This window comes from Stigmatopora nigra, chromosome 2, assembly GCF_051989575.1.
Source record: "Stigmatopora nigra isolate UIUO_SnigA chromosome 2, RoL_Snig_1.1, whole genome shotgun sequence".
In the NCBI taxonomy this organism is placed as follows: Eukaryota; Metazoa; Chordata; class Actinopteri; order Syngnathiformes; family Syngnathidae; genus Stigmatopora; species Stigmatopora nigra.
Window position 1 is genome coordinate 11,665,758 of NC_135509.1, and position 17,362 is coordinate 11,683,119.

Below are 17,362 nucleotides of genomic sequence, written 5' to 3' on the forward strand. Positions count from 1 at the left end.
TGATGCATCCAATGGCGTTTCAGAAGGAAAAAACATGTAAACGTGTGTTTGAGACCTTACAAGGCAGTTGAGAAAAATCTTTGAACAGAATTTAATCTGAATGACTAAAATTGTGTTGCTGGGACCAAAGAGGCAGAATATCCCTCTGAGATGCAAGTATTTTATGAAAAAAAAAGTTTTTACTCTTCTAAGTTATCATTTATTCAAATCTGATTCATATATTTTTATAAGACACCATTTACCATAATGATGGTTTGACACAGGAAGTTTTGCAACAGTTGATGGGAGTTGTGTCATGCTTATTTTTGGTTGGCTGGGGATACGTCACTATTTGTAACTACTTTAATTACATATGAGGCATATGTTTTTAAAACATTTCAAACGAAATGGAACTGAGTCAAAACCTAGTTTCCTTTTTGAAATTTTTCTTTCAGACTGAAAATGCAAATTCAAAATGAAATCCATTTAAAAAGAGGGAATTAAGGCATTTGCAATGAGTGATGTGGATTATCACTGTTAATTCATCCACTCTGATATGCATGCAATGTACAATAATTTAGTGATTGAGTATTTTATTTGAAAAACAAACGTTCAAAACATTTTACTATTGAGAAAGAAAACATGACATTTGAATGCATTACATGTTTATGGTACAAAATGACTATCAATGTTTTTTTATATCTACATGCAGATTTGTATTCACGAACAGTGCCACCTGCTGTCATGAAAGTGGAGAAGTGCTACCATAGACACTTGAACGGATGGATTGTGATCCTCGCTTGGTCTCACTGCAATGCAGCATTTAAAGCTGCATACTGCTCATCTTTGCACCAGTGAAAAGTGTCATTTGGACAATGCAAGAGTTGGCATCACTCGTCTCTGCAGGTAAGTAACCTTCTTGCGAAGGCCTGAACAAACCAAGCCACGACACGCTGAGACGCTCTCCTATTCATTTTGCTGCCTGATCTGTGCAGTCACCACAAAGTTTAGAGATCACACTACAATATGTTAACATAAAGCCATGAAATCTTACTCTAACTACTGACAGCGATGTGTGTCATTGCCAATTTCACTGGATAAATTAATATTACTCACACTGTTACACTATTTGAATAGAATCATGCAATGGTTACAAGGTGAGATGGCTAAAATGTCAATCAAAATTTTGGCTGCCATTGATGCTGTTATACTGTACATCCAATCATTTCAGTTTCAAAAAAAATATTTATATGTATTTATATTCACGCAAACATCAGTTTTTCCCAACAAGACATACATTGGAATATGCAGAAAGAAAAATTGTAAAATTACAAGATTGCAATTGAAATGAAAAACATCCCTCTTGTAATACTACAAGATTCAAATCATAATAATACAGGATTACATTTTTTTCTTATTATTTTTGATGAAACATGAACCGGAAGTTGTTTTGCGTTTCATGTAATTTTAAGAGATTGAAGTCCTTTTAGTAGAAAAAAAGTGCTACAAAAACAAAATGCATACCTTCCTTTTTAACTTCTTTCCGTAAAATGAGTGCGGCTTATATGGTATATGAACAAATACTATTTTCATAGATTCAGGCATGCGTTATAATGTAAAATTACATAATTGTTTTTATATTCTTATTTCTCAAAATCTTTTAAGTGCCATTGATTGGGATATACTTCTTATCCATATTGACAGGTTTATTTTGATTTCAAAACTTGCAAAAATTAATAACTGACTGTGGCTGGTAGCAATTAAATAATTGGAAGTATGTTGCTCTCAAACACTGTCAACTTAAACTGTTGAGAAAAGGTTTGATAATGCTCACACATCAATAGTGAAAGTCATTATTCAAATTTACCAAAGAAGTATCTTTCACATGAAACCCTAAACATTCCAGTCCACCTTCAATAGCGTTTGTACAGTATTTGTATTCAAGTCATATACCAAGGTAGTGCTATTTACATTCCCTACCAGCCAGATTAAAGCATAACACTTTGCATGTCATTAAATGCAGCATTATACTGCGGCTCCAACAAACAGAATAAGCCGCAGATAGCAGCTCAGAGGAAATGACACCAGCTCCCGGGTTGTTGCCGATGTCATAAAAGTCTGTCAGTGGAGCTGCTCCCTGGAGGTTTGAAATGATAATTGCAGCAGCTGCTCTGGTGAGCTGCGGGACACAGTCGTCTTTCAGTAAGATATGCAGCTTTAGAGCAAAAACAAATAAACAGGCTTATTAACTGCTTAAGGATCCTTACTTTTCTGTAGGCACTATAAGGTTGCCCTGTTCTCTTTTGAGTTTTCAGATGTAAAAAACACTCCAACAATCTTACAAATATGTAAAAAAAAATAATCAATTTTGGTATACCTTGATCTCTGAAGGTGTGGTGCTTCTTTTCAAATCATGGTTTAGATGTGAGCGTTAAGGTGGAGGAGACACGGAAGATTTGAGGCAACATGTTGCTCAGCTGGTAGAACATTTCCTCGGAAATACTCTGTCGACAGAAAGAAGAGAAATGAAGGTTAGATTTTCTGACAAAATATTTGCCATGACACAAAATTTCTATTGTGTGTGTGTGTGTAGGGAGATGGAGGGAGGTGATAGGACCCTGGCTGTGATCCTCAAGGTTTTGTTTTTGTTGAGAAAATGCTGATATCTACGACCAAGGGCTCGGTGTCACTTAAAGGCACCCGTCAAATGAGAATGTTAAGTATTGATCGGTACGCATTTATCAACACACAACTCCACAGAGTATATTTAGTTTCTTTGAAGGCAACATTGTTGTTTCAGGGAGCCATTTCCAATCCTGTCTGAGCATGGAGATGACAGGAAGCCAGTTCAGTCGGAGCTTTTGATGCCGCTGCTTTTACAGTCTTCCGGTGTCAACGTCAAGGGCTCAGCTGTCTTCCATAGCACCCACCCCATAGGTACAAACATTCCGCAAAGCCCAAAATAAAATGTCATATGTCACAACATAGACAGGACCAAATTTGAGTTTTGTAGAATGCAAAGCTTGAACCTCGTAGTGACATTTTTCAGTTGTTAAGACATAACAAAAGGGATGTGCAGTTGATGTTAAATTGATGCCAACAATGACAGACAGCTGCGTGTAAATCCTGATGCTTATCACGCCTGTATGTGGATGAGCGCGCTTACATTTATCAGGCGGTGAAAAACAAGCCAAGATAAACTAAGCCTCTCAACGGTACGATTTATGGCCAGCTTTATGAACAACTAAAAGTTATGTGCTGCAAAGCCAGTGGTGCCTATTGTGATCTTGTGTGATCTTTAGGCATACGTGGATTGATCAAATGGGAGCTCGCGCATTCACTTGCGTCAACGAGACATTTGAGAACATATGAGTACTGCTCTGTTGACGCCACTCAGCTTTGATTTAGGGAACTTTAACTTACTATTTACTGACCACATCAGCAAAACAGAGTTGGGAAATTGAGTAAATTAAACTGTGAGGATCACACAACAGCTATGTTGAGCTGTGGTAGAAGACGCACGTCTCACCTTTGGCACGAGAAACTGCACTGTGCGTGACACGCCTCCATCCCATGAGGCCATTTCCATCATAAAACCTGAAAAAAAAGTAGACACAGTCCGATGCATGAAAAACCCTCACTAGAATGATGATTTCAGAAAACACTTTACTGTACAGGGATAAAAATCAAAAAATACTCTGTTTGTTTGTTTGATTTTACCTTTGACACATTTGAAGACTAGCTCAGCTCTCTTCAAACACCATGGTATGGTCATTTCCTGAAGAGAAAGAACAGCAGAAAAAATGTAGCATCAATGCAAAAAAAATCTAAATTCAACAAAATAAACTTGAGGAGCACTCTTCAAGAGCCCTAGCAGCCAAATTTGCCTCTCATCATTAACATTCCACCCAACTTGCATGTACATTAAACTTCTTTTACCTCTGGCCACATCCTCTAGAATCTCATCACTCTTTCTCCTCATCAAATCGCCTATTGTATAAATGAGTTAAATAGACAAATCCGTAATACAGATGTCTGCGTTCATGAGACTTCCTCAAAATGAGCAAATAGTTACGGAAATATTTTTTTGCTGCATATGAAGCATAGTTTGAATCAAGACCACCACAAATGTTTTTTAAGGAAACTTACAATACTTGATCCCCAAAAACCTTTTACATTGCAGTTGTGCTGATAGTGTCGGCTATCATACTTGCACATTCCTCTCCAAACCAAAAAATGGGAGGCACCTTGCTGTGGAAAATTGGTGTAAGTCTGTAATTCAGACAAACAAGCCACTTCAATCAAAGTCCCAAAGCAAGAGAAGGCCCGCACAGCAGGCAGCTGTCTTTGCTAGACTGCGTTGGTCTGATGGCAAACCACAAGCTAACAATTAGATTTGATTAAATTCCTGAATCAGCAAAAAAAAGACTTCCTTATGAATAGAAAACACTTTTTAAAAATAGCAAAAACAAAACAGGCAAAAAAACAAAAACACCTCCTAGGGACTTGTTATAATGGTGCTTATATTCAAACTACATTTTTGCTCTACAACTTCATTTCTCTCCAATTAGTTGGCAAGGCCCTAATACGCCATCTGGTGTACTTGTTTGTAATCATATCATTTTGTCTTTGTTTTTACTCCTCAGCACAGGCAATTTCAATTACCTCTGACATGTCATGGACCAGCAACAGCGGGATGGTGATGGTGGTGATGTCATGCATGCAGCAGACCTTGAGAATGTTCCTCAGGCCCATGATGGCCGGGTCCCTCGCCGTAATATTCCCCGAGCGCAAATTGTCGTCCACGCACAGGTGGAAGACAATGTGAACCTCGGACAAGTTGGAGTGTCGCGAGACGTAGAATTCCCCTTTGACACAAAGTCATCAAGTTTGGTCATGAAATGACAATGCTGATTAACAACCGCAATTGCCTTACCTGGTAAGATATTTGAAGGGTTTCTTTCCACGTTTTTATTTTTATCATCATTTCCATTCCTAGGGTGCTCTGCAAGGATAGAACATTTAAATAATAGGTTGATGTTGATCAGAATTAAGGCTGTAAAGAATCATTATGGTTGAAAGCATGCACATGCAGGTGTGTACTTCTAAAAATAAGATTCTAAGTTATCACCAGGTTGATCTTTTTGCTTGTTGCTCCGCTGGGCTCTGGCATAAAGCACAACTTGCTGCACCTCGTCCAGCTGCTCCTCCAGGCAGAGAAAGTGAAAATCTGTGCACTCCTTTGCCACAGTTGCAAAATCTAAAGAAAAAAGTAATTACATGATGTTACACGAGTCAAACCCACAGAAACATTTTAGGATTTACTCTGAAATGGTTTCCATTAGCACACATGTAATTGACAGCAAAAGATGTCCAATCCATTTGGCCTGGCATTGATCAGTTATATAACACATACTCTTCCTCCAAAGCTAAAATACTTATACATGATGTAACAAACATTTTCTGTTGTCTAACCTCTCTTTATGCCACTGTAGGAGTTGACCCTGTTATCAACCAATAATACCAGACCACAAAGCGACGAGGAATAGAGTGACAGGGCTGTTTGGAGACGCCGCAGCTTTGCTCCACTGCTGCCGTGACGTCGATGCTTACAAAAGTCCAAAACATCTGCCCGGACCAATCGTAGGTTATGCATCGTCTTTAATTGTGCTCCTAATGGGAACAAGTGCAGGAAATATGTCACAAAACTGCAGTTTATCAGAATTTTTGTTTTTTGAATAAGAAAAACTCACCTAGATGGATAGTGAAGCTTTCTTCTAGTTGAGGCGACTCCTCGAACATCCTGACTGCAGAATCTGAAGGTTCTGACAGCTGGCTAGACTGCACCTTAATTTCCTCGCTGGATATTAAGTATATCCATTTTTGAAATACAAACACAAAGAGGATATTCAAGTATTGTGTTATACCAAGTCATAACTTGGTTGCAATGCTACACAAATACAAGCAAAGGAACATACTTAATTTGGCTGCTGTTGGATTTCTGTAGGTCCTGGTGCAATTTAATGACCCACTCTTGATATTCTTGCTTTTGAATGAAAGTCACGTGCTTGAGTTCAGTGACCCACTTGTTCTCCAACACCTGTCCAAAGATGACAATCACTATACTACAACTATAAAATTGACAGACTATAATGTACGTAAATAGTATTTTTGCTGCAATAGTTTACCTGCTGTGCATCAAAATGCTGGGAAGCTACCGCATTCACATCATGGTCACTTAGTGTATTCCCCAACTCGTGCATTACTTTGTCCATTTCCGCTGCTTGTCTGACACAGACAAAGAAAATGAAAGTATGTAAAACTTTAGAAGGCTTGTGACTATTTATGGTAATTAAAAAAAATAACAAAAAGATAAATAGATGGGACAAAAACACCTTAAACTCACAAAGAGCTAGTGTCCACGTTACAATTTGGATCAGGAATTGAATTGAATGCTTTTATTGTCATTATACAAGTATAATGAGATTTAAATAGGTAAATAGTTAGGCCAGAATATTAGCATTTGATACATAAAGTTGGTCTTGCCAACATCATTATTGTATTTCTTCCTATTATATTTTTAACTGTACTTTTAAGAATAAATTGATTTATAAATGAATCAAATATTGATGAACACTAAATTATTATGATTAAAACTTAATACAAACTGAAATACACTGGTTATGGACCAAATTAACACTTAATTTTTTTTGTTTGATTGGTTGATTGACAATAATAAAAGTCCAACAAAGCTGGGAAGGTTGGCTCAATCGTTCCCTGGCCAAGTCAAAATGGATTGGAAGTCCGGCGCCGTCAATACCGGCCAAAGAGTGGCCTATGAAATGATAAAACTAACCTCTCTTGTATCGTCTTAATCTCCATGTCTCGCTCGCTGATAAGCTCGGAAATGCGGACAAAGTAATTGTGCTCCAAGTTGAGAAGTGTATCTGAGGCAGGAGAGTGGATTAACTCGTGGTAAACATCTGCAAAGTCGTCATCCCAGCTGGGCTCTTCGGGTCGAGCGTGCTCTAGCGTAGTCTAAAATGGTTACAGAGCAAAAGGATAAAAAGGATTTAGTATTCCATCAATCCATTCAATTTAGACCTTGATGAGTGTCAGCAGTGAGATGTGTCTTGTGAAAAACATGAGCTCTTTGAACAATACACCTTAAATTGAAGGGCAAGCAAGGGTAACATGTAATATGTTTGTTTTTACGTAACAATCTCCTGAGAGAAATTGAACAATTGTTGTAACATATCTATGAATAGAAAAGTATCACAACTACGCTATTTATACTTGCTTAGGAATCACGGGACTGGAAGGCCTCCGTGGTTATTTTTGAACGACTGCAGTAAAAGCTTGTTTTAAATGTTTAAGTGCAACAGGCAAGACAGCCCCGACACGTCAAGCTGTGGTAGGCCCACAAAGTGGCAACACTATTTTTACTCTTGAATAAACAAACTAGGGTAATGATTTCTCCCTCATCAGACTCACAAACGCCAAACCAGAAGGTTGGGATACTGAAAAAAAGGCTGCAAAAGTCATTTGCACATAACAAACAAAAACAATTAGCACTAATAAGGTCTATTGGCAACATGGTAGAGAATAAAAGAGCTTCTCGTAGGTAGTGTCCCCCACAGACCAAAAATAGGTAAAAAAGGACCAATTCCCTCAATGTTGTGCAGGAAGATAGTAAATCAATATCAGAAAAGTGTTTCCCAGCAAAACAATTGCAAATACTTCAATGTGATTATTATCGACGGCGCATTAAATCATCCAGAAATTCAGAGAATCTGAAACAAAATCTGGGGGTGAATGTCAAGGCCGTAAAAGCATATGGAATGCCTCTGATCTTCGGGCCCTTAAACGGCACTGCGCCACTAACAGATATACTGCTGTAAAAGAAAATCACAGAATAGGCTCAGGAATACTTCCATTGTTGGTGAACACAATTAACTGTGCCAGCATTATAATGTTCATCAGTATTAACTCATCGGCTACTATAGATTTCCAATCCATAGGATAGCTTATTTCAAATTGGGAAAAAATATGGGTGCCCCATTTTTTGCCATATTGGTAGATTTCTAAGGTGAGTCAGACTTGCCTCGCAAGCAAAAATTAGGCAATCGAGATCATCCCGACTGCAGGTGTACATTTTTGCCCATTGTCAGCATGAAGAAAATGAAACTAAAGTAGTGAAGAGAAAATTGTTTGTGTTTTAGGCACAGTAGAAATATAAGGATCTGCATGCTCACCTCTACATAAGCTCTGGTCCATGCATTGACGAGCTGATTTACATCTAAATGTCCTAGTGTCAGTCTTTGTAAAGCCTCTTCAGCCTCTCTGTCATAATCCAAAATTGCCTCTTTCTCAATGAAGTCAGACAGCAACACTTTAAGTTCTAACAAAGAAACATGTGGAGAGGGAGAAAAAACATATGACATTGTAGAATGCTTCAACTTAAACATTTTTCTTACCTAGGTCTACAATGTCTTGTGTGTCTATCTTGCTACTGCAACCAAGGTAATTTCCCGAATACAAGATGGAATAAAGTTTTAATGTAATCTAAAGTAGCCATCTCACCATGTTCTTTGTAGCAGGGGATGTTATGGAGGAGCATGAGGCGTCCATGAAGGTCATTGACATTCTCCTGAACGGGAAACTGCAGAGGTACTTTGAGAACACACTTGTGTTTACCAGCCTTGAACTCAAACACAAACTCCTTTTCAGTCTTGATACTTTGTTTGCCTTTGATTTTCTTCATGGTCTCGACTAAAAAAAAAAAACAAAAAAAACATGTGATAAGAAAAAAACGTTACCATGGAAACAGTATGTCAATTCGAATCGATAGGGGTGTTGATGCTGGGTAATAATTACTATACTACATAATAACTATCCTCTTGATCATAACAGTTTAATGACTTATCCGTACAGACATGTACGTATTTCAAGTTCAAACTACATCGTTCTGATAAAAATAACAAGGAACATTTGTTTTGGATGGGATTTGACAAGCTATGTCATCTGTCAGTTCATCTTATTCTATCCTATCATATCTCGCCAAAACATCCAATTTAAAATCTAACAATTGGCTGTTTTTTGTTCCGGTAAAATGGATGACGAAGGAAATGCTTCTCGCTTTTACATCAGGGGCCCCCACATACACATCCCTATGTTTATAGGCACATATTTAAAACGTAAAAAGTATATATTTACCCCTATGGCTTCCTTGTAGCCCGGTCAGGTGACAGCATCTGAGCTAAGCAATAGGCAGGAAGCGCACTTTCGTCATTTTCTGATCCTTTTCTATCACTGTGCTGCATAACTAAATATTTTAAAAACTTGTCAAGTATACATTTTCTAATTTATCACATCTATTGATTTATTTGTATTTTGCGATTGAACATCCTATTTTTAACTATAGTATGTATACAATCATATAGGTCATTTCTACGGACATTATTGCCCCCTGGTGGACATATATTGCTTACAAGCGTCAAATACAAATTACAAACCTAGAATATTTGTATTACCAATTAATTATGTTTCTAACAGTTCGCCTCAAATGAATGTCAGATTATAATTAAAAATCAATTCATAACCCTCGAGTATAGTTTGTCAGTCTCATAATTTACAATAGCAAGTGCAATATTGTCGATGATTATAGTTGAGATGATCAACAAGAGGGTCACATTTTTTGCGTTTTGAGGAATCATGGAACTTGTTGTGGCAAATTGTTTTCTCATATCTATTTGTTATTATTTTGTAGATGTTGGTGTATGAATGAATTCTCCTGACTTCGATGCAGGCGGCACGGAGTTAAGGAAACACTTAGTGGCAGTATGATTATGGGTTCAAATTATTAATATTCTTTGTATTTAGGGTCATCTGAAATAGGATCCAGCGCCTTGTGAGTCTGACAAAAATAAACAGTGTTGAAAAGTGATGGATAACTACTGTATTGGTTGACTGATTATGTAATTGGAAAATAATTTACTAACATTATAATAAATGTAGCGGTACTCTTTATAATGAAATTAAAACCATTTCAAAAGTACAACATGTATTAATTGTATTACACAATCTATGAAACATTATAGTATTAAATACTACGGCTTCAAGTTACATCCGGTTATTTTTATGACTGCGCCTGCGTACATGGGCTTTCTTCAAGTTTTGGCCTTTAAGGGACTATCTCCAAACAGAAATATTTTATCGTACTTCTTTTATGCGTTTTCGCGTTTACGAACGACGTAAAGGCGTTTTATATACTTAGAGTTTATTTACAGACGTTTTACATAAATGAACACATTTTTAATCTGGTCACGTTAGCATTACTCCGCTCTTCCACGCGTTTTGTATTGCTGGCTACTTTTAGACGCTCCCTCCACTGGTCGAACAGTCCCGTCATACCTCGCGTGGCCAACGGCTCTCCCAACCGAAAGCTCGTTCAATGAATTGTCGTCGTCGCTCTACTACACTCGTCGTTATCGCAAAATACTTTGAAAAAAGCCCGGCCTGGAAAGAACGTCGAAACGCTCTTATGCCACAGACGTCACCGTCCTTCACTTTGTTTGACTAGGGCGTCGGAGCGCGCATTCCCGGGTTCGTTCCCTCGGTTTTGGTCGTGGAGGCTGGGGGACTTACGGCGCTGGTCCCGGGATGATGATGGAGCTCGAGTCAACCAGCAACAGGGGGGAACTGGGAGCTATGGGCGACCCGCTGCAACCACAGACGCCAAGCAGGCATGAAAAAAGTCTGGGACTCCTCACCGCTAAGTTTGTAACTTTGCTCCAGGAGGCCAAGGATGGAGTTCTGGATCTAAAAGCTGTGAGCGTGCCTAGACAGTCTTTGTTGTTAGCTAGCACATGTCATCTTCCGTCTTCTGCTTACACGCATTTTGTTAGCCTGTATTTAGTGCAGCCTCACTTTCTCTCATTTTATGCTTAAAATCAAGTTACTTTCCTATGCAAATGTTCGGATGTTTAAGATTAAAAGTTCACGAGGTATGCCCGGTCAACTTATCCAAGCTGCCACCTGCAGATTTCTCTTTAGCTGCCATTTACGGTGATAAACATCCAATCCATTTCAAATAGAAGTGTATTACTCTCCTAGCTGAAATGGATTGGACATCTATCGCTGTCAATGGAAGATCGGTCACTGCCAGGCGTGCCTGTTTTGATATTATAGGACTTCTGTTCCAGTCAGTGCCTGCTAATGACTAAACTGCTGGCAAGTAGCAATAAAATATTCACATGCATGTGCTAGATGAAGGGGGTCCTTTTAGTGCATACCACTTATCTCATGGAGGTGGAATATACACTTCAGAAAGTGTGGTTAAAAACAAAAATTAAATTATTTTTAGATAGGATTAAAAACTTTAATTTATACATTCAGTATATATTTTACAGATATTGGGAGGGTAGCATTCTGAATCTTAAATGGACTCAAATAATATCGTTGCTTGGACTCCTATCGTGCAGGTGTTGATTGAGTATTATGAGGATGCACCTGCAAGCAACAGGAAAACTTGGACTTATCAGTACACATACTTATGTATCCACTTAAGTTTATGGTTTTATTATACCCTAATCTTGCCACAACACTTGGCCAAGGAAGCTGAGTTAAGTAACAGTATTGTCCAAGTTGATTTTAAGCAACGTCATTTTCGGATGTACAACAGGATAAACAAAAGTCTCGGTGCCAGCTCTGTGTGAATGATTTACATGACACACCAGTTTTGAGAGGTTGTTTTGTGTTGTGCCACTCAGGCTGCTGACACATTGGCAGTACGGCAGAAGCGACGGATCTACGACATCACCAATGTGTTAGAGGGAATTGGACTCATTGAGAAGAAGTCCAAGAATAGTATCCAATGGAAGTAAGTTTATGTATTATGTTGTTGGCACTTCAACATTTTTTCAAACTAGTTGGGGACGTACAAGTAAGTGGCAACAAATTCTAAGTGTGCTTGGTGGCTTTTTTTTTTTTTGTCTTTCAGGGGCGTGGGTCCTGGTTGTAATACAAGGGAGATAGCAGATAAGCTTATAGACCTGAAGGCAGAACTTGATGATCTAGCCATCAGGGAACATGAGCTAGACCAGCAGAGAGTCTGGGTGCAGCAGAGCATCAAAAATGTCACAGACGACTCCAACAATGGCCCATATCCTTTTTTTTTCCCCCTCGCTATATTTTAAAATAGCTTTTTGGGCACTATAAATACTAATCTTTTTACCATAGTGCTAAGTGAATACTTGGCTTTGTTGAGAATTTCACAGTTAAAAAAATCTGTTCTGTAAAAATGTGAAATATGTCAGTATGATAAACAGTACGTCCATGTTTTGATTTCTTGGTCCCTTAGACGGATTATTCTTCCCATCAAGACATAAAAATGGCTACTTTCTTAGTCTCTGTGGCCTCCAACACATTGTTTGGAAAATATTTATTAGTCAAACTAAAGAAATCTGTTTGCCATTTTAATGCCCCGATGCCTAAAATGCATAAACCCGAACTGGGATGTATCTGACTTCACATTCGTTCCATAATTTCAGCGCCTGGAAGCGTCATTTTCTGTGTTTAAACAATATTTTCTCTCTGGTAATAGGAATAAGAAATATCTGTTTTGCAGACTAGTAGTGAGATTCTTTGAGCAAACATCTTTCACGTGACATACTATTATACAAAAACATTACTATTGCTTTAACATGTTTGTACTATGGCTTATGTGAAACACGAGGACCTATGCGGAGCGTTCAAAGGTACATTTTTTGTTTGTTTGTTTGTGACTCTTTCACCAAGACTTCAAACATGTCATCACTTATTATGAATCCTTTCACAGGTGACACCCTTCTTGCAATACGTGCCCCAATTGGCACTCAGCTCGAGGTACCCAGACCAGATGCTGTAAGTACTGTGCCTATACCACCTTTCTCCCAAATCCATCTTTCATGTTTAGGTTAATGATCTTGTTTATGTAAATGCAGATTATGAATGGACAAAGGAAATACCAAATCCGTTTGAAAAGCTCTACTGGCCCAATTGAAGTTTTACTGGTTAATAAGGACCCGTCCAGTGCCTCTCCAGTTGTTGTGTCCGTTCCTCCTCCAGACGACATCCTTCAGAGCCTTCCTGCACCAACATCCTCCTCCCAGGTCTTGACTACGGCTTTGCCGGGAGGTCTTTTTGCTTTCGGTTTACAACTCTGGACATACTGATAAAATGTGTTTTCCGCACTTTGCAATTTCTCCCCTAGGTTACTAAAGAAGCTCCAGAACCAATGAAAACGGGTTCTTCCACCGCTTCAGCCATCAGTCAATCATCCACAGTCATAGGTAAGAAACAAAATCTCTGGTTTGTCATTGATTTATTTTTTTGTGATGGGCAGCACTTCTATTCCCTTTTTTTTTTTAAACAAATGCTGCACAGTCCATTAGTGACGTACAACATGGGAAAAATATAAAACAATATGAGCCATTTTCTAGTCCAATAACAATAGGCCATCATATAATGTATTTTTATTAGTTGAAAAAAAATACATACTAGGACAGTTTTCCCCTCACTTTTTTTCTTGCATACATACAACAAGCCCATACATGTAAACAAAAAGTATTACTGCAGTGTGAAGGGGTTGCTTTACTACCTAAAGTGCAATATGCTGGGATTTTCTACAGATTTATTTATTATAACTGTGTCTTATTGCTTTTCTGATTGAATATTTCTAGTGAGACAGTAAGTAGTTATGTGTTGAGTTCATTCTCACTTACCAAATCCCAAGCAGCCTAGTTTAGAGACATCTAGAGGTCATTTGATGCATAGCTACTGCACTCAGATGAGACCAGACCTTGCATTGAAGGTTACATACATATGCCTTCTATTTGGTGCAGCACAATAAAGGCCAGTGGTCCCTAAAGGGGGTGGGGGTGGGGTCCGGAGCTGATTTAGGCGATATAGAATCCTTGTGATAAAAGGTCATTTCATATCATTTTGACAACATTTCATGTTGTACATCACTAGTCCATTATAATTGAAATAGAATTGCTATATGATCTAACTTGATGCTAATTTGTTTTCTTTCCCCAGAAGCGAGTACCACGCCACTCAGTCCCACCACTGCTACCCCCACTTCCATTAATCAACAACTCCAATCTTCTGCCTCCCTGGATGGATCTGTGTCATCATCAGCCTCCCCAGTTTTTGAACCAATGAAGTCAGACCCGTCTGAATGTACGCATGCCTATCCGCTCTATTTTGTTGACCTGTTATGTCTTTTTACAACTACCAAAAACATTCGAAAATCATTAAGTTGTGAAAACGTCTTGAATTTAACTTGCTCTGAGGTCGAACCTCGCCATTCTTGCAAAATGTGTTTCTCTCGATTTTTACAGTGCTGGACTTTCCCAAAGAACTTTCAGAAATGTTTCATCCAACAAAAGGTAATGACATTTCTGATATGATGTCAAAGGAGTTTTTAGAACGAATGCTTTTTGAAACATTTCAATCCATTCTTTGCATTTCAGAGATCATGAGTGGGGATTTATTGGATGACTTGATGGCGTCTGAAGGTGAGACAGAGTGTATGCATGTGTGTGTGTGTAGGGGTTAAAATATATTTATATATTCGGCCTGAGCGATTTCTCATTACCCAACTGCTCCCGGTGGTTGGCTAGAATAGGCTCCAAGTGAATATAAGTTTATGGTAAGTCTATCAAATTTTTCCCAAACAGAGCTATTAAATTGGTGGAAAGTTCCAATTTATATATTGCAGTATATCGCAAATACCCCCCGAAAAATTGCAATATCTGTTTTCTCCCCCAATATCGTTCAGCTCTATTTTAATTTTTGTTGCTGCACTCAAGTCTGATGATATCATTGGCCCACGTGGCTCAGCCTAATACATTTCTCTTCCTGTTCTGCCTCCAGTGTTTTCCCCTCTCCTCCGTCTGTCTCCCCCACCAAGTGATCACGACTACATATATAACCTGGATGAGACAGAAGGCCTGTGTGACCTCTTTGATGTCCCTATTTTAAACCTCTGACCCAAAATCGGACGGTAGGTGGGCACACAGTCAAACAAAAAGGTGAGAAAAAAAACATTTTGAAGTGGGTCAGGGTTGACGGACTCTTTTTCAACGCGAACCCAACTGGAACCGACTCCCCACCCCGTGAAGAAATCACTATCAAGATCAAATAGTTGCTTTCTCGACTTTGCCCCAGAATTGAAACGACTGAAAATGTCTATTTTTTGGATGAATGTTTATATGTATGCAAGTGTTGCCTCCAAATATGTTCTTGCAGCCGAATTTCTCAAGGCTTAATGCCTTTGTGCATATTATGTAAAATGTGGGCGATTATGTCATGTCCAGTGTCTTCAGGAAAAAAAAATACATTTTCCTATCAGGTGCATAGACGTGGCATAACATAAGAGAGCGCAGCCCACCTGCTCACTCATAGCTTGAATCAGTCCAGAAACAACTGGTTATGCATCATATGCACTCTTGTACATAAAGAATATATATTTTGTCTTAGCAGCAAACAAGTGTATTGTCTAACAATCTACATTTGTAAAACAAATAGTTAGCAAATGAGGATATTAGACTTAAAGTAAACATCTAAAGTCTATTGTTCATAAAACAAATATGTAAAAATATGGAGTTATTTTTTCATAATCAAAACGAGAAAATATTTTAATGAGTTAAGCCAGCGTTTTCTTGATGTCTTTATAGAAGTAACATGCAAAGGACCAAAAATATAAACGGGATTAGTGGGCCGTTAAAGTTTGGAATTTATTATTCTCTTAATATTAGTTTTTTTTTCCTTCGATAGCTGAAAAGTGCAGTGTAGGTTTTTTTTTTTTGTTTATTTTCTTTTGGATTTTTTTTGTTTGTTTAATGGCTCAAGAAAAGCGCTTCAACCTGATGTGCTTTATTTTCCAAGTATTTGCAAGTTGTATTGCTATTTATATGTATGATAAGACTTGGCAAATACCAATGTACTCCACTTTGCTTTCCAAATTATGATTTGCCTTGTATTTTGTTTAGTTGGGTGTAAAAAGCATGTTTTTTTTTTAAAGCAGTGATATATATTTTACTCATTTATGGGCAGAAATCAAGATGTATATATTTTTTTTGTATTTCTGCAATGCTGCCTTTTGACTTTTTTCACCTTTTTATAATTACATGGGACGAGTCTGCTGTTAGAGTGAATGGTTGTCCGTCTCCTCGTGCCCTGGAATCGGCTGGCCACCGATTTGGGGTGTCCCCCTGCCTCTGGCCCAAAGTCAGTTGGGATAGGCTCCAGCACCCCCTGCGACTCTAACCCTGCTGTTACTGTTCATCCCCAAAAGTCATAATTTTAAATGTTATAGACTGTAGAACCATGTGAATTTTTATTTCCTCAGACACTGCGTATGCTAAATAGAATAGTATTTTTTTTTTCCTGCTTAATATCGCAAAAAGATTGTTGTGGCAAATTTGAGGCTCCACACATTAAATTAGATGGAATTTATTGCCAATACTTGCTAGATTTTTCAAAGCATCCATTCTCGATGCACTTTACCATTTTTCCATTTTTTTCTTTTAACAGACCGAGAGTCTTTTTAATATGTTGAGCGCACAGCACGACTGGGTGAAAAAAAAGTGCGTATGTTTGTACGTTAAGTTGACAATTGGCAAGCTGTACTGCGTCTATGAAACTAAATAAACACTGAAATTTGGTTGGAATGGTTGGCATTTGTATGGCAAACTGTTTGTTTGGACAGTTTGGTGGGGTCGAGTACCTTTAAATAAATGTATATTTTTATACAACCTATTGGTTGTTTTGGGTCAGGTCAGTAAATAAATATAACATTTTACATCTTAAGAAAAAATTGCAATAGATGTCAAAACATTGTGATGGTGAATAGTCATAATAATTGTGACTGGGAGATCTGACTTCTTAATTGGTTGGACGTCTATTGCCGTCAAAGGAAAGTCAACTAGTTAAAATGTGGAGATTTGAAAGGTTCCATGGTATGATAAATGCATTAGCGGAAATTTGATATACATAGTTATTTTATTGTTAAAAGTGAGTGAATGTGCATGTCGTCTGGCACGGGAATTGCTGACGTTCACTAAATTTTACAGGGAAAACCTGTGGGAGGAAGCTGGTTCACATCCACTGATTAATTCAGTTACATGCAAACGTTGATAAAAATAGTACATTCTCATATATTCCACGTAAAATGTCATGTGTGACCAGGATTGTCCAAGAAAATTATCGATTATATTTTAGAAGTGGATATCTGTCGGACTGAAGACGAAAACGGTCCCGTAAAGTCTGCTCTGAAACCATTTGCTTAGACGTTCCGGATATCTTTTTCAGAATACTTTGAAAACGTCGTTTGTTG

General features: G+C 38.1%; 2 protein-coding genes across 5 annotated transcripts; one reads left to right on the top strand and one right to left on the bottom strand.

The window, feature by feature from the left end:
- Positions 1–580: 580 nt before the first annotated feature.
- On the bottom strand, positions 581–11,017 carry ferry3 (FERRY endosomal RAB5 effector complex subunit 3). 3 transcript variants are annotated; one of them, XM_077712068.1, is made up of 15 exons: positions 10,627–11,017; positions 8,563–8,751; positions 8,235–8,380; positions 6,836–7,017; positions 6,168–6,267; positions 5,958–6,079; positions 5,733–5,839; positions 5,455–5,652; positions 5,111–5,239; positions 4,916–4,984; positions 4,645–4,847; positions 3,700–3,757; positions 3,509–3,576; positions 2,357–2,483; positions 581–2,158 (listed from the first exon to the last, which is right to left on the bottom strand). In XM_077712068.1, exons 2-14 carry the CDS (start codon positions 8,741–8,743, stop codon positions 2,391–2,393), a joined length of 1,656 nt encoding a protein of 551 aa, XP_077568194.1. In that variant the 5' UTR covers positions 8,744–8,751; positions 10,627–11,017; the 3' UTR covers positions 581–2,158; positions 2,357–2,390. The 3 variants fall into 3 exon arrangements, with proteins under 3 accessions (XP_077568194.1, XP_077568193.1, XP_077568192.1); XM_077712067.1 differs by lacking the exon at positions 10,627–11,017 and adding an exon at positions 9,196–9,350 and having other exon boundaries at positions 581–2,194; XM_077712066.1 differs by lacking the exon at positions 10,627–11,017 and adding an exon at positions 9,196–9,350 and having other exon boundaries at positions 582–2,158.
- e2f4 (E2F transcription factor 4) lies at positions 10,139–16,697 on the top strand. Of its 2 annotated transcripts, none has more exons than XM_077712070.1 (11): positions 10,139–10,809; positions 11,751–11,860; positions 11,981–12,141; positions 12,693–12,737; positions 12,818–12,882; positions 12,963–13,130; positions 13,232–13,310; positions 14,062–14,202; positions 14,364–14,411; positions 14,496–14,540; positions 14,899–16,697. In XM_077712070.1, exons 1-11 carry the CDS (start codon positions 10,642–10,644, stop codon positions 15,012–15,014), a joined length of 1,146 nt encoding a protein of 381 aa, XP_077568196.1. In that variant the 5' UTR covers positions 10,139–10,641; the 3' UTR covers positions 15,015–16,697. The 2 variants fall into 2 exon arrangements, with proteins under 2 accessions (XP_077568196.1, XP_077568195.1); XM_077712069.1 differs by having other exon boundaries at positions 10,141–10,809; positions 14,059–14,202.
- Positions 16,698–17,362: the final 665 nt, after the last annotated feature.